Here is a 21,463-nt window from a genome sequence, read left to right as displayed (position 1 = left end):
TTTCACCAAACACATGCCTGGGGTTATCTCCTTGTGCTTCCCTCTCGTGCTTTTCCGTCAGTCTAACGAACGGAGGATCGGCCCTGACGTCAGTACAGGTGCCGACAGGTTCAAAACAAACAACGCGAAGAGTTAACCCTATAGTAACCAAACACTTTTTAGTGTGTGGGTTACATACGCCTACACCCTATTTAATGTTAAATAAATACGGTTATAGCTACAGTTACAAAATGGTATAAATGCTGTTTAAGAATAAAGTTCTGATGGGGAAATATATAATAATTCTATATTTTATTATTTGTGGCTTTGAAGGAGTCAAATTCAACTATGATAAATATGCAAATACTGGAATCAGCCTACATAATAAACCAAGTGAAGTGTAAACTCCCCCAGATTCACAGAAAAAAACAAAAAAATTCCAGTACACAACCTCAATGGTGACCCTGAATGCAATGAACGATAAGAAAAAACAGATTGCAAAACTATATTGCAATTTCATATTTCAAAGTAAATACCAATAAAACTCATACAAAAGTTTTGGATAAGCAACAAACTGTGCAATTGCTGTTTGTATCACGTAATTTCCCATAATAGTTGTGCAATTACACCGTTACACTTTCTTCTTATTATAATACTTCACACCTTGTGTGTGCAGTTATCCTGTGCAATGCTTATATCCTCATGGGGAAGATGAATACAGTGTATATACTCATTATTATCATTATCACCATTTCTACTTTATTTTCCTGTTGTCAAATTTTGGTCTTGCTTTGTGTTGTTTCATTTTTATATATCAATCAAACATTTTGTGCTTCTGTTGGTTTTCAGATAATAGTTTTGGTTGGGGTGCCTGTTTTTGCTGCATGTCGGATTGGACAACTGTAACAAAATATTTTTTTTGTGTGGATATTGATCAGTGTTTAACTTACTTACTTACTTCATCCCTGCACAATAACACAATTATCATCCCTACTGTAAACAACTAGAAACTAACAAACAAAAGGCCATTTTGTGATGTGCACTGTTAACGTAAATTGTGGATCATCAGTAAACATTAACCTCAGCACATATTGTATTGTTTTATTTTACAAGTGAAACACCTCACTTCCGGTTTATTACCTTCATGTAACATGACGCAGGTCGCCCCCTTGTGATTAGCGCGCGGAGGGTGGAGCCAATCATAGTGATGACGTCACGACCCAGGATTCCGTTCAGTGAGGGGTCTTAAAACTACTTATCTACGTCTGCAGTGAAGTATGGTCGTAATGTAAACACACGTGTCCGGAGCACTGGACGGGACTGAACCCTACTCTTGGTAAGTCAATTTTTGACACTTGAATATTCACTTTGAACTGCTGAATGCAAGAGACAAAAATTAAATTAGGTTTTTCTTCTGCACAGTTTAAAAACCGCCCGCAAGACAAAGGGGATACATGAATTCAAACTGGTTGTCCTAAAAAAAGAGCAATATTTAAATGCTATAGAGTGCTGTAGTAATGAGTCCTAGAACCTGGACATCAGTTAGCAATTTTGCACATCCGGTTCCCGCCTCTCAAAGTCAACAGGTTTTCAGCTAAATGCCTGAAATAGTCTCTTTGGTCACCACAGGATTAACATATTTACACGTTTTGTTCCTCAGCATAAAATAAATTATTAAATGTCCCACACTTGAATTTTAAAGCGCTTACGTGTCTTAAAAATGGTGTTTGATTTGTGGCTAAATGAAGCTACAGAAGTTGTCGCAGACATTAAACGTCATCATGCCGAACACAGAGACGCATACTCACTTGTCCGTCCTTTCAAGATGCATTTTGTAATGAAATGCTTCAGTTAAAATATTGAAACATATTTACTTTGAGCAAATACTGCGAACCTTGTTCACACTTTAAGTTATTCATGAGCCATATTATGAGATTTATTTCAGTTAATGTACAGTTCCTTACGGAGTCACTGCATTTACACTCATAGTGTTTGATATGAGCTTAATTAATTAAAAATGTGTTCTGAAAATACATAAATGCTATAAATACATTGCATCATAAAAACTCAAATTCAACTGTTGTTATAGCATCTCCATTCTCCATCTGTATATGATTTTATCTATTGTTAGACAAGTTGAACTGCAAGAGGACACACAACAAAGAGGAAAAAGAGCTTTATTTCAACAAGAGCAGGCACAATCTGTTATTAACCCATCTCAGTAGGGATACAGTTGAAAGGTTATAATAACCTCTGGTAGGTTTCCCTTTATTCTTCACAATTCTGTCTTAACCACATTCATACAGGTGGTTACATCAAAGAAAGCAAATTGAGTTGTATAGCATGACAGATTATTAAATATGTATTTCATATTGATAGATAAAATACAAAGTGCAAAAAAAGAGTAAAACAACCACAACCGCCACCAAGAATTAACTTCAATCAAACATCACTCCAAGTCAAAACATTATGTTATCAGATTTCCATATTGATTAACATGATTAACATCAAAACCAAACACCACTAAATATCTGAAACTCATAATCAAGAAATAAATGTCTACTTTAAATGACCTACTCCATTGCAAATGTGCTTTACACAGTGCTCTACATCTTTACCTGATCATGAAGAATACACAGATTATACACAAAGAAGCATAAATGTGACTGATGGCTGAATAAAACCCTGCTGTAAAACATTCAGTATTTAGTTTTACACAAAGACATTTTGAGTAACCATGATTGATTTTTCACAACATAATGACAGAATGTAATGTATTTGGTACTAACATGGTATTAAACAGGGATTCAGTCTTAAATGAAGCACTTACAGCTGCAGATGGAGAAAGGAGTCTAAAATGTGACTGATTTTAAAATGATCAAACTAAAACAAAGATATGTGAATAATATTGAACAGGCCTAAGTACATGCCCTGAATGTGCATCAATGCAACCTCATTGATACTCATTTACATGCGTCATTGTTTTTTTGTTTTGTTTTTTTGAGAAAAATGGTGTCACATACTCACCATATACAGCATTTTAATAATTTCTAATCATAACGAATAAATGAGTACCAGGGAGTTTCTGGTTTCTTTCTTCAGTTTTGGATCTTCATCTTCCAAACTTCAGATTAATTGGTTGATTCCCCCAGGGCTGTTCTCTGCTGTTCCATCATCTCCTTCCTGCAGGTAGGTAAAGAAAGCACAGACAAGTGCATCAGTATTAACAAGAGCAGTGCAGCGTTAAAAGGAAAAATGCCAAATGATACCTCGATCCAGTTTATGACTTGTGAGGATCTGCTACTTGTCTTTGTCTTATGTGACGGATAATTTGGAGTTGGTGGATTGTTCGCCAGAAAAAACAAGATTCTTCAAGATGCCACATTGGGCTTTAAGATGTTTTATATCTGTATAAGATAGCTCTATTAGTCAATTAATGTAGAAAAGAATCGGTAGATTAATTGATGGAAATAGTTTTCAGATCTAATTGTTACCTCTCAATTTTTCTCTCCCACAGCTTGAAGTGTTTCTTGGCAGCGCTCACACTTTTTTCATCAGTCTTCTTGCAGTAAAACCTGATTATCCTCTCAGAAAAGTTTGTTGGGAGAAGTTGGGACACCTTAAAAACGACAGCAGCATAAAGTTGTAAAAATTAACATGCCAGAAGCTGCCCTAACAACACACAGGGGACAAACAGCACATGCAAGGAAAGACTAAGATGAAATATTCTGTCATCATTGCTTTAGTTCTGACCTTCTCTTTGGTGAGCTTGTCTGCCTTGTCTTGGTTGTCCTTGCTGTAGAAGTTCACATGATCCACAGGGTTCTTGTCTTTCTTCCCATAGTCCAGAGTAACGACCTAAATGACAAAGGTGAGCTAGAAGTTGTTTTTTATATTCACAAGTGAATTTTGCCGCAACAGAGGGCATCTGACAAATCAAATGAATCATCAAGATCAAGATTTTAAGAAAAGTGAAATAATTATACTAAAAACATACCAAATCTACAAAGTCCTCTGGTTTCAATCCACCAGTAAGCGGTTTCTTCAATTCCTTCTTCCAAGCATTTCTCACATCCTTAGGGAGGGAGGTGAAAGGGTAAGAAACAGGTGGAATATCTTTGTTTCTTGGTTTTGGCTCTCTGTCCACACTCGCCCCAAAATTAAGTTTGAAGTGTGTAAGTCCATTTTCCCGTCTTATGTTTGAAGAAAATGGAGCTTTTGAAAAATGATGATGTAACCCTGCGCAGTTTGTGAATAACATGTAGCCTACATTACATATTAAAATGTAACTGGGCTGCACTTAAACTCCACTTTTCAACCTTAACAGACAAAGTGCTTAACTATTCACTCATTCACACACGCACGCACGCACGCACGCACGCACGCACACACACACACACACACACACACACACACACACACACACACACACACACACACACACATTCATGGCAGCCATGCAAAGCGCTGGCCTGCCTATCAGGTGCAATTTTAGGTTCAGTGTCCTGCTCAAGGACACGACGACAATGAACAGAGGAATCAGTGATCAAACCACCAGTCCCAATCTACCTCCTCCTTAAACACATCTGTGTATATGTGGCAGGATGAACTTTTTCATCCACTCCCCGCCCCGTCCTCTTTGCTCGATCCACATCAGGTGCGGGTCGGCGGGCTGCGCCTGATTGAGGGGCGGGGCTGGCCGCCACTATAGCTGCACAGATGCCTGCTGCTCAGTTTGCGCTTTTGTCTCTCCGGGTCTGGCGTCCAGGGGTGGTGTGGCGTGTGGTTTGGCCTGATCGGCGTGGTGGTTGGCATTGTAGGATTCGCTGCTTCATTGCTCGGTAAGTGTAAGTCCTGTTCAGCGTGGTTTACTGGGGCCGCTGTGTGTCTTTTTGGGCATTACACCTGTTCTATGTTGTGCTTTGCAGTGCGGTTGTCTGTCGGCCGCGGCGGTGGGGGACTGGAGTTGTCCACGCTGGGCGGTTTGCTTTCTCCAGGTAGGCTGGCTCACCTAAGGCTTCGGCGGCGTTGATTCAGCCTGCCGCTAATGTAACTTTTCTCTGGTCTCTCAGCAGTAACTTTATGCGCGGCTCGCTGCGCTTCCTCTTCTGTCGGGAAAGCTGTACCTGTTCTATGTGGTAGATGGTCTGTAGTTCAGATTACTTTCGATTACTTTCAGTAATGATTTGTAATTTTAATTGGCGATTTTGTGTGTAATTTGCAGGCACGCTGTGCGCTGCGGGACTCCAGGTCCTAGTTCAGTGTTCCGCCGCACCAGGTGACACTGCCGCTGTCTCGTCTGCCGCTAGTCCGGTTCGGTGACAGTCGTTAACTGACTCACTGCAACCGTGCGCTGCTAATTGTTGGTCCGCTGTTCCCACTGCTGGGGCTTGGTGGCTTTATGTGTGGAGTTGGCACATTTTGAATTATGTTTGCATGAATTAATGATTGCTGTTTTTCCTAGGTTTATTTCTAATTGATTTGCTTTGCTGGTGTTTTGTTTATTTTTGTGTTTAAGTGTTTTCGTTCATTTAAGTTGATTGCATGATTTGTTTTCCGTTTGTACATTTTGGATTGTGATTGCATGCTTTAACGATTCTTTTTCTAGGTTTATTATTTCTAATTGGATCGCTGTGTTTTGTTCCTTTTTTTTGTGTTTAAGTGTTTTTGTTTATTTCAAGTTGATTGCATGATTTGTTTTCTTTGCTAACATCCTCGTTTAGCCGAGAGCTTAGAGATGTAGTATATAGGTGGAAATGGTATACCACAACTAAGTACCTGTCACTGGGGGTGCAGTAGTTTTATTGTCCCTTTTAAACAACTTAATTGTGAAATAAAATATTCTTTTTATATTGAAATCACATCTGTTGTCGGGGTGTATGTTCGAACCTGTGTCCTTTTCTCATCTAAGTTCCTGGGGGCGAAACTCCCCCAGGTGGCGTTGTCGAGCAACAAAACAAATACACTGATTGGCAGTTTGTTGAAACTAGCGTGACCATAAGTCCCGAATCATCCAATTCTCTCACTCGTGTTCCCCTCGCTCTTGCCACATATATATGAGCTATGATTAAGTGACAGAAAAATATGTAAAGGACTACAACTATATTGTGAATTTGGCTGCATTAAAACAGGTCGTCACAGGGACTAGGAGGCAGGGGCGTAGGAATGAGTTTAACATTGGGGGGGACACATATCGGAAACCTGACAGATCCGTTAATGGTTTGAACAGAAATGTCATAAATTAACTACACTGCAAAACATTCACAAATGTATTTTATTCTACTAAAAAGATACATTTGTAAAGGTAAAGGAAAACACATTTTGAATGGCAGTGATGAACTGATAAATATCAAATCAATTCTTTAATTGCAGGCCTAATCATCCAGTTTTGTAGATTAATAAATAACATGAAGAATATTGATCAAAATTTGAATTCAAATTTTCTGAATACATTTTCTTTTCTTAGTTGTATCTTATGCCTCAATTAACAGACACAGATACAGGCAAAGGTTACGGTGAAAGGCAAAAACAGCATCAAGAATGTTAACATATAAACCAACTTGTTTTTACTCTCGAGTGATATCCTTCCACATTTCCACTAACTGGTGTGTGAGGGTAAAGGTAAACGAAAAAGACATTAGAATGGATGTAATGAACTGATAAATGTCAATTCCTGTGTAGTTTTCTGTCACAAATAAAAGTTGGATAGCACTGTACAGTCCTGCATTCAATAATTTGCGTGCCATGTGATTTTTTTTTTTCAGTGTCAAACATGTGCCGTGGCGCACAAAAGGTTGAAAAACACTGGCCTAGGCAAAAGAGCCAAAATGTTTTTTCCTCCTGTCATTTGCAGCCACAAATTGTTTGCAAATTGACCTCTTGTCCAGTAAGTCAAGTTTATCCTGATGGACATGACAGACAGCAACATGGTTAAGTCTGTTTTGATTCATTGTGGACTGGAGCCTGCGGAGGACACTAAAACTTCTCTCTGCCTCAGAGGATGAAATGGGGACTACCAAAAGCAACCTGACCAGGTTTTCCACTTGCCCAAATAGTCTACGTACCTCCTACAGGCAATCCACGAATGATCTCTGCAGCCTCTGCACTGTTGCTAAATGAGTAGTTCAGGCGAAACATGGAAAGTTGCACTGGAAGTGACTCTGTTCAACTCTGGGTATTTCTCAATGACTGCAGCCTCAATCTCTCCACTCAGAAGTGTCTCTTCCAACTTTTGCAAAGTCAGCAAGTCATCCTGGTTAAATAGCTCACTGAGCTGTGCATCTACAATATCCAGGACTTTAAAGAATTCCCCTCTGTAGGGGTCCTTGGCACTTTTAGGCTGATGTGCCCCAACTCCTTCAATGAAGCGTTTTGGGGGCAGTGTGGTCTGTGGAATGGTAATGGGCTTAACACCTAAAGACTGAACCACAGCCGTCGCCTCTTCAAACAGAGTTTTGAAACTTGCCTCATCTCTTTTGGCCTTGAGTGAGGTCCTAACAACTTGGACAGCAGCCCTCATGCCAGCAATGGTTTCAGTTCTCTGAAAGATGTTCAGGCATTCAAGCTCACAAATCACTGGTGAGGCAAGGATGAGACCCAAAACTGTTTTGCCTTTCCTAAACTGCCCTAGCAGGCCATTAGCAGTAGATGCAGTATTTGAGGCACCACAAGCCATCTCCTGCAAGCTAGCCAGCACTGACCTATACTGTGACAAAACAGCTGTGATGGCTTTGCCCCGTACTGTCCATCTCGTGGGACACAGGGGTTTTATTGCAGTGCATGATGGATTCTCTGCATGTGCTATTGCTGCATGGGTCGCCTTAAACTTCCCTGAACAGAACTTGAGTGTCAATGAATTTTGGGTGTGGCTGATATGACTCTCTCCTCTGTCCCCTGACTTCAGTGTCTCTCAGCTGTCTGTCCCTGCTCTGAACACCCTAAAAGGAAAACAGTCACAATGTCACACAATGCGACGAGACTGCAGTTACTACAAGCACCCTAACCCTTTAAGGTTAGGTGAATAAGGTATAGAAAAATACTGATGGGAAAGCTGGTGCAATATTAAAATCATGTTTGTTATATTATTGTTTAAATTCAACCGTGTTCACTTCTTATCATGTTCAAACCTTCCTCTCATGATCAACAAACTAAAATCACCTCACCCTTCATATAACACCTACCTGCAACTGTTTAGTGATGGCTCTCTCTGCATCATCCTCACCAGTGTTAGTTTCCAGCTGAACTTCATCTGATCTCTAAAATGAAAGCAGTGGAGATGAATGAGGTATAGAAAAATACTGATAGGAATGTCAAGAACAAGCGAAAAAACACAGACTAACTCCTTTCTAGATGTGGGAGATGTGTAACGTTACTCTTTTTCAGAGTGCTATCACATCATTCTAGGAATGACCCTGGAATTTACTGTGGTCGACATGAAATCCCGGCACAATACCTATACAAGGTGTGTAAAATGATAGAGACGACAGAAACAAGCAATGTGCACTTAACAAGAACAAAAAGAGTTTTACATCCAGGTCAGATGTAATAGTGAACTAGTTAACATTTCAAACAGATGTGGAAGGCGACATGGCCACACAGAGACATTAGATACGCACCTCGGTGGGTTTCTTAATCTGCATTTCCCCCAGAAACATGTAGAGATCTCGAGAGATGATCCTCATCAGAATCTGCTTAGCCTCTTTTAGTTCGGTGGAGGAAGAGAAGAGTATTTCCTCAAACACACAATCTACAGGACAAACAGTAACAGAGTTGAAGAAAGGTGAGTTAGAACAAACCAAAGACAAGGTTCCAAAGTAAATAATAAATAATTTGACTATGTGATAAAATGACTTCATAATTCATTCTTAAATATATAATAATAATATAATTCATATTATTTAAACATCCTTGATAAAAGCTGGCTCAATCCAGCATTTTGATGTTCATCACTGATTACAACTATCTAATTTACAGGATCTGGTGTCATTTAATGTGCATGATCACATGATCAAAACTACCTACAATAATAACCTCTTAGATATATACACATAGATACCTCATTGGCTGCTCTTGTTCACAAGACTGATGTGGCAAAGCGGCTGCCGTATCAGAAGCCACGCCTCCGAATGCAAGTATTTCTAGGTTGGAAGTCTAGCCACGATTAAAAAAGCTTGCTGAATTTCAACTGGTTTTGGACTATGATATAATATTTACAATCAACAAATCCCCCGTAATTACCTTTATTATATCTTTTCATGTAAAATCGCCTCACTTTTGGAGATACAATTTGGGAATAAATGATGATTTACATTTTGTGTCACACAATAAGTACAAAAATATATAGTCAGTGTATTAGCAGGTTTGTGCAGACTTGTGATAATTATATATTCTCTTCACTAAATCTAACAATATTGTACAAGAGAAATAAATGACAAATTCAGCTCTAGTCTCATATATATAAAAAGATTGATAATGATTGATACAATTTTCAGCACCTTACTGGTATATTACTTTAAAAAAAAAGTTAATCTTTTGTTCTTGATCGAACATATCAAGACAGTCACTCAACCACTTACATTAACTTACAAGAAGGATCATCTGTAATATATCAAATTCAACATGTTTGTAACATTAATATATTGTAAAACAACTTGTCACATGGTAAATGTTATTCTCTGTTGATTGGTCTTAAAATTTTCAGCACAAAAGTCTGACATTTTTTTATGGCTCTGTGCCGGCGATAGCCGAGGCTGGATGCATCATGTTTTCAGGTTGTCCATCCCATTCTTGTGAATGTGCCATTACAACAACGCCTTGAGGGAATTTCTTCAAATTTGTCATATACATCTACTTTGAGTTAAGGATGAACTGATTAGATTTTGGTGGTCACAGATCACAGTAGTATCTACAGACCTGTCAGCTTGGTGTAGGCCTCCATATCATCTATGGCTGTGGAGAGAGTGAAGATCTTTCCTTCTGAGCCTTCAATCCTGATGTGCCCGTCTGCTTTTAAAAAAGCGTCTGTGATCCTGGATAATCATACCCAGCATCATTATTTCTTTTAAGAACATGTTACAGTGTTCCATACAAGAGAGTAAATCATAAAGCAAATGACATAAGCTACATCAGACAGCAGACAGCGCTAAATGTTGGAGTACCAACAGGGGAAGGGTATGTACTCACATAGTCTCTATGTTCTTGTTCACTTTGTGTTGGTAGGCTCTCCTGTGGAGTTGGCACCTTGTGTGGAACATGTCATAGATATTGCCCTCCTCCTGTTAAGATAACCGATAGTTTAGTCTCAGATAAATGGATTGCTGTTTAAAATCTGATAAAAAGCAACAATGTCTGAACCTTGTCTCTAACGCAGATCTGCGTCACACCCTTCACCTCACACACCCTGGCAAAGTGGAAGAAGCGGTGATAGTCAAAGTTGTTCTTCATGCCCAGGTGGTGGCAGTCCCTGAAAAAAAATCAAAGTTAAGAAATATGTGAAGAAATGTGGCTTAATATGTTAAACTAATCAATTCACCCTGAGGAATCCTGCATATAGTTAAAATAATCCAGAGAATATTGTCATTGTAACACATAGTAGTTCATCCTTCTATATCAAAAAGTGAATTGTTCTACAGCAGCTGTTCAACAAGTCCCACCTGGCAAAGTAGTCAAACTTGTCCACATCAATGCCATTTCTTTTGTTGGACACGATTTCATAGAGGAAGGACTTGTCCTCTGACCGACCTTTATATGGCCACTGAGAAGATGACACACAAGAGTGGATTTAGATATGGCTGCTGTGGTAATGATGATACTGATTGATTTCACACAATTCACATTAGCATGACTGACTGCTGCTGTAGTGTCCAGAGGTCCGCCAATCATTTCTTTGATGAAGACCAGGTCAGTGGTAGGCTCTAGGTGGTCGTCCTTGGTAGGGTTCAGCTTCCACTTCTTCATCTCTTTCTCCAGGTCATTGTCTTTCACCAGGTAGTCAAACATTTCTATAGAGGCCTTCTCATGCTGCAACAGAAACAGACTCATTCATATGTTAACATGAGAATTCAATGTAAAAAAAACAATCACTCACTGTACAAGTAGTTTGCTGAAACATGACAGGATCTGTCATTTTTGCCAGATGACAGATCTGTGGCTATGACTCACAGCAGTGGTTCCCAAACATTTCTGCGGTGCCCCCCTTTTGTAGATCACAGTATTTTCAAGCAAGCACGACTGGATTAGTACCCCCAGGGGCCCCTGAGCACTGAAGCTTATTTGTTCATCACTCAGCCATCTTCTGTATTATTGTTTCTGTTGTATTCATTGAAAGTTTTACAACATGTCTTCACAGTTTTTATTGTGAACAATGCTATGAATTAATATTTTTCTCACTGGACTGAGATCTAATGGATACTAAATAAACTATGTGTATTGTACAACACTACCAAATATAAACTTTCTCTTCTTCCGTTTTATTATCAATGACGTAGCTAACCTATTTCAGTTGCCTTTTTGTACATAGCCCCGTTTGAAACGCCCACCTTCACATGATGGGCAGGTTTAGGAAGTATTAGGGGGTGGAGCGTCAGTAGGATGCGTGCAATGCATCCTGGTACATGTAGGCAGGCTGTGCAAGCATTGCTTCCGTAGTGCAAACGCTGTGAGGGACACTCGCGTGAACGCGGAGCGTGCCTCCAGGCAGATACAGTATAGTGACTGTTTAGGCTGTAAAAATGTACTAAATGACGTCGTTTCGACTAAACTCTGGATGTCGCCACTTCAGGACACTTGGATTGCAGCGGACGAGCAGTATGGAGGAATATTACAAAGTTTTTGTGTAGTTTTATGGACCTTTTCGTCTCGGGTGCCACTCACGCTCGTTATATGGATTATTGTTGGAGGATACCCCCGCGGGTCTCCAGCTGCACTTTGAGGAATAAGAAACTACACCGGACTTATCATCAGTATGTGGGTGAGTCGATAATGACTGGATTTTGTTTTAGAGTGAACTATTCCTTTAACACTGATTGGGATATCGACATAAAACATGGCAAATTTCACCTGTAATGCAGTTTCTGTCTCTGTTTTTCTCTGTACTTAATTTTCTGATAGGTTCTTTTGACATACATCATGGAAAACTTACCTTCCACTTCAATTCTGGACGTCTTTTCTCGATGAACTTTTCATACAGATGGGAAAAGGGCCCATGTCCTAGATGTAGAGAAATAGTTATAAGATAACCTAATAATTATCGTGTGTGAACTGTAAAGTGAGCGGCTGTGACTCAGGAGGTAAAGCAAGTAGGATGGTTGGTGATTTGATCCCCTGATCTCGCGGGTGCATGTTACTTATGGTACTGAACCCCAAATTGCCCCTGGTGGCTTTTCCATCGGTGTGTAAACAGCTGAGCATAAAAATATCTTGAGGCTTTTTGGATATGAAGTGCTGTATTGCTTCTTGTTGGCCGTGCAAGGTGCAGAATAGTGTATTGATATGAGTGAATGTATCTACCATTAACCATGAACTTATCAGAAATAGGGCAAATTAGAGACAGGGATATACTCTCCCCCAATTTAATAATTGCATTTTTATAAATGAACTATTTTGGGACCTGCTTCCATTTGTTGTTATTATATTTTGCTGGTAATGTCAGTTCAACATTTCAGCCATGTTTATGTTTGATGAATATGATAAACTCATGATGACGTACTGTACATTTTTGCAGAATCACTTTCATCAACATACCAGTAGGTTCCATACAGGTCTTTAAAAAAACTGACTCAATCAGTCTGAATCACAGTGACTATGATTGATAAGTGTTCTACATTTTTTGATTTACCTCTCACTATAGAAGAAACCACTGGGTGTCAGTTTATTGGAAGGTAATGAGTGAATGAGTGGTCATTTCTTGTGTGTACAGTGAGTGCTGCACTATGAATGCCTTACAGGAGAGACTGGAAAAAATGACATTATTGTATATTAAAACAATTATTGCATCACTCCTCTCTCTCTGAAGAATGTTTTTTCAACCCCACCCTTCAGTATGATGGTTTGGAAGAGCTACAAACACTGTTGCCTATAGTTCTTTGAGCTTAACCAAAACTTTCCACTTCATCATTCTTTCTTTTTACGTTAAGCTGATCTCAATGAAATTCAAGACTGCAAATGTTTCACATTAACGGCCTCCCCATACCTTTCCTCTTCTTTCCTGTAAGGCATTTAATCTGAAATATCTGCAGGAAGTTTTTAGTTTTAAAATTAGAACAGGCGTATTGTTAAAAAAAAACAACCTAAATTGTACATTTTCATTTGAAACACTGCACAAATTGCCTCCATTTTCTTCATTCATTCTTCATTTAGGGGTCAGCCTTTAATTGTTAATACTTGCTGTAACACTGTACATTACAGCAACACCAGCTTTTATTGACAATTTGTCAAATACTGTCAATCTGTCATTTTTACTCTAAATCACAACCAGCAATTACCACTTAAAACCTTTTACATGAAATAGAGAAAAAGGTATGTATGACTCACCCAGGTCATGGCAGAGACCAGCAATCTGCACACAAAGGATGTCTTCATCAGTGATCCCGAGCTCCGGCTGCCGTGTTCTCAGAGCTCGTACAAGCTCTCCTGCCAAGTGTGCCACCCTTTACAGCACAACAATGAAAAAACTCATTACTCAATTATCGTACAGTATCGTATTGCAAAACAGAAAATATGGACTTGTACACCTGTACTAGGGTATGCAATGTTAACTTTAATTATTATTTATTGCTTTGTTCATGTCATTGTTCATTACCTGTCATTAGGATTGAGTATCTTAGGACACAGAACAGTGTCAGTGTATCTGAAAAAATGCAGACATACCCAATGGAGTGTTCGAAGCGGTTGTGGGATGCTCCAGGGTAAACAAAGTAGGCCCCCCCAAGCTGCTTGATGAATCGAAGTCTCTGGAACTGTGGCGTGTCAATGATTTTGATGAGAAGTGGGTGCAACTCCAAATGCCCGTGGATGGGATCATTAAACACCTGGCCGGACACAGTCCCAAAATATTACCAGTAAAACCAGCTCTAATCTCTCGAGGGCTCTGTGAGCTTGCAAAAGGATAAGAATTCAAACATTTTCTTGAATGAGGCCTATTGAATTCAAACATGAAGCCACAGCTACAGAGGAATAAAATCAATAGATACAATTAAAAAAATGTATGTTGTGGAGCAAAATAGAAAAGTTCTTCTGAGTATTTCGTGAACTAGTTTTTCATACTGCAATCTTCCTCATCTTTAATGTTTCCATCACCTTCAGCTGGAGATTGACTTTGGACTCAACAACTGACAACAAACATACACAATCTTAATACAAGTACAGTAATAATTACTATAGTTATCTAGGCCTGAAAATGAAGTGTGATGTGTAGTTACAGTACACAATATTTTACCTTGCCTTGGAAGATTGTCTCTTCCTTCTCTGACGAGCTTTCAGAAGTTGTAGCCATGGCTAACTGATGCTTTCTATGTTGGTACAACAAGCAGCAGATATATCGGGATAGCCACACGAACAATATTAAAACACGTTTAGACTGCTGAGGGGTTGGAACAGTACCTGGCTTTTATATCTCGCCACACCTATCAGATTGGTCACTGCCCTCATCATGGGTGTCTTGTGATTGATTAGACCACAAAAACATTTCAGTAAATCAAAACTGAAAACACATCAGACGTTCACAAGACACATTCTTATACTCGTTTTACTCTTATAACCACTGTCCTTCATAGTACTTAAAATTGTGTTACATTGTGTAACAAAATAGTTGTTCAGTTGTGTTACTGGTCAAATTATTCTATGCAGACATTGTGATATTATTCCTACAGAACCTTGTTTAATCATGCAGTCAGGTCGTCAAATCCCTTCCTGCAGCATGTGAGTACTCAAAGTGTTGTAAATGTAAAATCCTTCCAGTGAATGTGTATGTATACTCTGTACAAAACAGATTATGTGAGCATAAAACTGCAACTGAAGCCATAACATAACTTTATTTTGGTAATTGTGGTAAGAAAAAGACAGATAAAACTAATAGGTCAGGTAGTGCCCACACACTTTATTAAATATACAGTATATTAAATGCACTGCTGGTTACTGTTCTGCTTAATTTGTCTTCCCTTCTGTTTACCTGTTTACAGGTAGGGCCACCCAGAGTAAAAACAATAGCCGTCCTGCTTTTAAAGAGCCACATTCCATCATGCACCCACGCCCATTCTGCCATTTAAAAGTCATTTTGCCAACTCATCACAGGGAGAGAAGTGAAACTAGAACTTCACTTTGTTCTTTAAATGTGTAATGTTATTCTGTATCATTCATCTATCAGAGTATGGAACTACACTCCATACTTTTAACTTTACTAGTTATATTTATTTATATAAAAGTAGCTCCTATAGAGACAGATTTGTTAAAAGTGAATGTGTCTTGTTGCAACTTTACATTTGTTTAGTCTGAATTTTCTATTTGTCTCTTGTAACAACACTGTGCTTATGTTCTGGTTAAATGCTTGGTTAGGGTTAGGAAAATATAATAGTTTGTCTTAAAATACCTATTTTGGTCGCCACAATCACAGATGGAGATGGTCTGACTTCCCATGAAAAATAGACGGTTTTGGTCGGTGGCTAATAGACATTTAATGTGAACATGATATGCCACATTTAGTACGAATGTCAACCTTGGACATATGTGTACTACTAACATTTTATCCTGGTGACTGGTGTTGTCACACTTCACCTCACAAAATGCAACTTCACTTCACGACATCAATCTGAGAGCTATAATCACCTGACACTTTATTGTCAGATTTTACATACTAAACAGATGATTGGCTTGTAAAATTTGACACGTTATAAATTTATCCACCCAACGTTTCAATTTTAGCAAAACCTCAAGCAGCTCAAAAATTGAGATGATGCTTGCTAATATAACAGTCATTGGGTATTTTTGTTTTAATTATGCACAGGATGCAGGCAAGCATGTGGATGGTGTGCTACAAATTCCTGCCAATGGTTTCACACTTTTTCACAGATCTTTGGGGTCAATTACTCAAACAATGTGCAAGCAAAGGCAGGGAAGAAGAAGTCTGGATACTAGCAAACACTATGTAAACAAACCAGGATTTGAAATATTAAAAAAATTGGGGATACACAAAATGTTTTTTGGTTAATAACGCTTAATGAAAACAAAACTTGTTTGTTAAAGGAAAACTCAACTTTCCAGGTTCCAGGTTTATTTCAGATTTTGAAAATAAAAAAATTCTTTGCCCTTTTGGGTTTCACTGTCACCATGCTGCCTGCTTCTCAGCCAGGTATGAGAGAAAAAAAGAAATGGCTTAAATCAAGGGGTTTTGATTGATTGTACTATATACCGTATATGTATAGCCTTCATTTAATGAGAAAGTCTCTTTTACAAGTGAGACCTAACCAAGCCAGGGTCTAAATCGCAGACAAGGCAACAATATTAAGGCATGTGTGAAGACGCTGCAGCTGGCAGTGACCACTTCCAATATTCTGCATTTAAATTCATGTAAAGATCAAGAGTTTGGCCTGTAGATCATTCCAGCACTAAGGACCGTAGTAGGACAGGCTTGATTTGCCAATCTGACATATAAGTAAGGCACTTTGAACTGAAGCAATTTGTGCAATTTGAGATTAGAAACATTTTGCAATGAGAAAAATGTGGCTAAAATAATCTTGAAGATTAAGATGTACCAGTGTTGTAGTCTATGCAAAGTGAGGTATGACTCTCCCACCATGCTGCATAAGGTACAGTGATAGGTCCTGAAGCTAGAATTAGTCACACACCTCAGGGCTGAGTGATACAGGGGGTCAAACTGGATAAGGTGGACAGTAGGGGTGTAACAATTCACTGATATGAATCAGAAATTGGTTTTAAAGTTAAAGATATGGAGATGGCCCAGTTTCAAAGTTATGCTTCAGTTATACTTCCTCACAGTGTCTTCAAACTCTCTTGAAAGTTAACTTAGCCACAACTCGGTGAGGTCTAAGATTATCATGGCATCTACAGCCCAGTTTTATTGCTTTTTGCTTTTTTTTTTATTGCGTCTGCTTTTGAACGTATTGCTATCATTAGCTGTATTCTGTGACTGCTGGTAGTACTGCACACCGTTGACTGTCACTGTCTACTGAAATTATGTACTGAATTGAACCATACTGCACACTGTTTACTGTCTACTGACAGTTGCTGCACAGTGCACACTGTTAAGTTAATCCAACTTTTGAGTTTGTTATCAGTAGTAAAAATGTGTTTGATTGTAAGTGTGATTTTATACACTTAATATTACTAGGAAGCAGATGATACAGACAGTCAGGGACATCTAGTTCAGAGAGGTCCACTGCAGACAGATCCAGCTCAGAGAGACCCTGCTCATAGAGATCCAGGCAACACAATAGTTTTTCTTCAGATCCAGGATGAGACAACAGGTGTGTTTTTGATACACTGAGCTATAAGCAGATTAAGATGAAGGTACACATAAGTAAGACAAATACATAGGGTTCCCTGGTCTTTTATGAAATACCTATTTGAAGGTAAGCAATGCTGCTTCATAGAATTGGCTTATTCTAATTCATAATAGAAAATGAATATCTACATGAAACAAAGAATTGTATTGTCTCATACTGAAACCGGATCGAATTGAATCAGAATCGAATCAAATAGTTCCATGATAAAAAGTATCGTCCCTGAATTGTATCGTAGCCCATGTACCTAGATATGTATCGGCTTGTTTTGTAAGGGAAAGATGCACACCCCTAGTGGATGGTGAGGCAAACCTGTAAATAGCATTACCAAAATCAATCTGAGTAAGAGACAGGCCAGCAACTAAGCTCTTTCCTGATGCCATGGGAAAAACAGGACTTCAGCATGAATTTGAATTTGTATGATTTTGATTGTCCAACCAAATTCCCAGGTATTTATGGTTATCATAGAAACACCATCCAAAGTGTTGATGGAAAGGGTTGAAACATTTGTTTACCCTGGTGAAAAAAAGTATGGTTTTGGTCATGGTTGAATGTAAAAAGCAATTTCAGATCTGATAGCACATGCTGCAGTGTGTTAAAAATCAGTGTGCAGATTTGAAGAGGCCATCTCTGTATCCTTTGCACACAGATGGGACTGGCAACTTGCCACATACATTGTGGACATAGATTGTCACACCCTTTACTGTGTAGACAAAAAAAGACTCCAAGCAACTCTGTGAAGAGGTGATTGAATAGAAGGGTACTTGCATGATGCCAAATGAGCCCTGGCACAAACCCAAAGCTACACAGAATTGTCTGAAAACATACCAATGGAATTATTAAACGCCAGGTGAAACAAAACAGAAGAACAATTTGGCACACCCTGGCTACACCCTGGTACAAAGAGTACCAGTAAGAACACTCCCAGTTCTCCTGTGTGGTCACCAAACTGGTAGATCCTCATTTCATACTTTAACCTCCTTCATCTCTTTTGCTGTAGACTGACAATGGTCTTTACAAGAGTTTAAGAGGCACAAACCTGATGATGTGGTGATCAAGGTTTATTTACTAACCCTGCCATCTTACATTCTCCCTAGTGGTGGGTACTACGTGGTCCTTTGAAATGTCTTGCATTACTTAACTTTATATGTTTCGCTTTGTGTTTAATTTTTATATATCAATCGTTCATTTCGTACCTCTGTTGGTTTTCAGATAATAGTTTTGGTTGGGGTGCCTATTTTTGCTGCATGTCGGATTGGACGACTGTAACAAAATATTTTTTGTTGTGGATATTGATCAGTGTTTAACTTACTTACTTCATCCCTGCGCAATTACAAAATTATCATCCCTACTGTAAACAACTAGAAACAAAAAGCCATTTTGTGTTGCACACTGTCAACGTAAATTGTGGATCATCAGTAAACACTAACCTCAGCACATATTGTATTGTTTTATTTTACAAGTGAAACACCTCACTTCCGGTTTATTACCTTCATGTAACATGACGCAGGTTGCCCCCTTGTGATTGGCTCGCAGAGGGTGGAGCCAAATAGTGATGATGTCACAACCCAGGATTCTGTTCAGTGAGGACTCTTAAAACCATAGACATATATACATAGACGCCTCACTGAGCGGGTTGGCCCGTTGCTGCGATACGTCAGTACGTCCACCATATTGGATGTGGCAGATCTGCCCCGTAAACTAATACAAGTCAATGGAGTGAACTTTATAAAGCGCCCTTCTACCAAGTGCTATAAGTTAATGCCTTTCATTTACCCATTCACACACGTACGAATATATCTGGGAAACAGATAGGTACCAAAAACAACGTATGTAACGTTCTTGATGATTATAAACGTTAGCTACTCCTTATATGTTTAGTGCACAGGTAGGCACTTTATAAAGTTCACTCCATTGACTTGTATTAGTTCACGGGGCAGATCTGCCATATCCAATATGGCGGCGATGTCGACGTATGATTCAGCGCTCAGTGAGGTGTCTATGTATATATGTCTATTCTTAAAACTGCTTATCTGCGTTTGCAGTTGAAGTATGGTCGTAATGTAAACACCCTTGGTCTGGAGCACTTGACGGGACTCAAACATTTTTTGTCAGAATTTTTGACACTTGAATATTCACTTTGAACTGCTGAATGCAAGAGACAAAAATTAAATTAGGTTCTGACACTTTATTGTCAGATTTTACATATTAAACAGATGATTGGTTTGTAAAATTTGACACGTTATAAATTTATCCACCCAACAGTATAAAACACGTTTCAATTTTAGCAAAACCTCAAGCAGCTCAAAAATTGAGATGATGCTTGCTAATATAACAGTCATTGGGTATTTTTGTTTTAATTATGCACAGGATGCAGGCAAGCATGTGGATGGTGTGCTACAAATTCCTGCCAATGGTTTCACACTTTTTCGCAGATCTTTGGGGTCAATTACTCAAACAATGTGCAAGCAAAGGCAGGGAAGAAGAAGTCTGGATACTAGCAAACACTATGTAAACAAACCAGGATTTGAAATATTAAAAAAATTGGGGATACACAAAATGTTTTTTGGTTAATAACGCTTAATGAAAACAAAACTTGTTTGTTAAAGGAAAACTCAACTTTCCAGGTTCCAGGTTTATTTCAGATTTTGAAAATAAAAAAATTCTTTGCCCTTTTGGGTTTCACTGTCACCATGCTGCCTGCTTCTCAGCCAGGTATGAGAGAAAAAAAGAAATGGCTTAAATCAAGGGGTTTTGACTGATTGTACTATATACCGTATATGTATAGCATTCATTTAATGAGGAAGTCTTTTTTACAAGTGAGACCTAACCAAGCCAGGGTCTAAATTGCAGACAAGGCAACAATATTAAGGCATGTGTGAAGACGCTGCAGCTGGCAGTGACCACTTCCAATATTCTACATTTAAATTCATGTAAAGATCAAGAGGTCGTCCTGTAGATCATTCCAGCACTAAGGACCGTAGTAGGACAGGCTTGATTTGCCAATCTGACATATAAGTAAGGCACTTTGAACTGAAGCAATTTGTGCAATTTGAGATTAGAAACATTTTGCAATGAGAAAAATGTGGCTAAAATAATCTTGAAGATTAAGATGTACCAGTGTTGTAGTCTATGCAAAGTGAGGTATGACTCTCCCACCATGCTGCATAAGGTACAGTGATAGGTCCTGAAGCTAGAATTAGTCACACACCTCAGGGCTGAGTGATACAGGGGGTCAAACTGGATAAGGTGGACAGTAGGGGTGTAACAATTCACTGATATGAATCAGAAATTGGTTTTAAAGTTAAAGATATGGAGATGGCCCAGTTTCAAAGTTATGCTTCAGTTGAGTCTGCTATGCTGCTACTTCCTCACAGTGTCTTCAAACTCTCTTAAAAGTTAACTTAGCCACAACTCGGTGAGGTCTAAGATTATCATGGCATCTACAGCCCAGTTTTATTGCTTTTTGCTTTTTTTTTTATTGCGTCTGCTTTTGAACGTATTGCTATCATTAGCTGTATTCTGTGACTGCTGGTAGTACTGCACACCGTTGACTGTCACTGTCTACTGAAATTATGTACTGAATTGAACCATACTGCACACTGTTTACTGTCTACTGACAGTTGCTGCACAGTGCACACTGTTAAGTTAATCCAACTTTTGAGTTTGTTATCAGTAGTAAAAATGTGTTTGATTGTAAGTGTGATTTTATACACTTAATATTACTAGGAAGCAGATGATACAGACAGTCAGGGACATCTAGTTCAGAGAGGTCCACTGCAGACAGATCCAGCTCAGAGAGACCCTGCTCATAGAGATCCAGGCAACACAATAGTTTTTCTTCAGATCCAGGATGAGACAACAGGTGTGTTTTTGATACACTGAGCTATAAGCAGATTAAGATGAAGGTACACATAAGTAAGAAAAATACATAGGGTTCCCTGGTCTTTTATGAAATACCTATTTGAAGG

At 38.8% G+C, this 21,463-nt stretch overlaps 1 protein-coding gene across 1 annotated transcript; it reads right to left on the bottom strand.

Annotated features, from left to right (window-relative positions):
• Positions 1–3,110: 3,110 nt before the first annotated feature.
• On the bottom strand, positions 3,111–14,470 carry LOC140999395 (deoxynucleoside triphosphate triphosphohydrolase SAMHD1-like). Its single transcript, XM_073469761.1, has 15 exons — positions 14,414–14,470; positions 13,846–14,006; positions 13,510–13,625; positions 12,119–12,186; positions 10,828–10,998; positions 10,632–10,732; positions 10,333–10,441; positions 10,162–10,253; positions 9,892–10,007; positions 8,591–8,725; positions 7,115–7,127; positions 3,977–4,046; positions 3,733–3,837; positions 3,474–3,598; positions 3,111–3,162 (listed from the first exon to the last, which is right to left on the bottom strand). The coding sequence occupies exons 1-15, from the start codon at positions 14,468–14,470 to the stop codon at positions 3,111–3,113; spliced, it is 1,491 nt and encodes a 496-aa protein (XP_073325862.1).
• Between the last annotated feature and the right edge of the window lie 6,993 nt (positions 14,471–21,463).

Source organism: Pagrus major, chromosome 7, assembly GCF_040436345.1.
Source record: "Pagrus major chromosome 7, Pma_NU_1.0".
Classification (NCBI taxonomy): domain Eukaryota; kingdom Metazoa; phylum Chordata; class Actinopteri; order Spariformes; family Sparidae; genus Pagrus; species Pagrus major.
Note: the sequence above shows the minus strand (reverse complement) of the source record. Positions and strands in the feature narration are given on the sequence as shown.

Excerpts from the sequence above, each read along its gene's own strand:
- LOC140999395 (XM_073469761.1), bottom strand. The coding sequence starts at position 14,470 with ATGGCTACAACTTCTGAAAGCTCGTCAGAGAAGGAAGAGACAATCTTC. Across the intron at positions 10,442-10,631 it reads AAGTTTGACTACTTTGCCAG|GGACTGCCACCACCTGGGCA; the intron begins GTGGGACTTGTT and ends ATTTTTTTTCAG. Across the intron at positions 3,838-3,976 it reads CAGAGGACTTTGTAGATTTG|GTCGTTACTCTGGACTATGG; the intron begins GTATGTTTTTAG and ends TTTGTCATTTAG.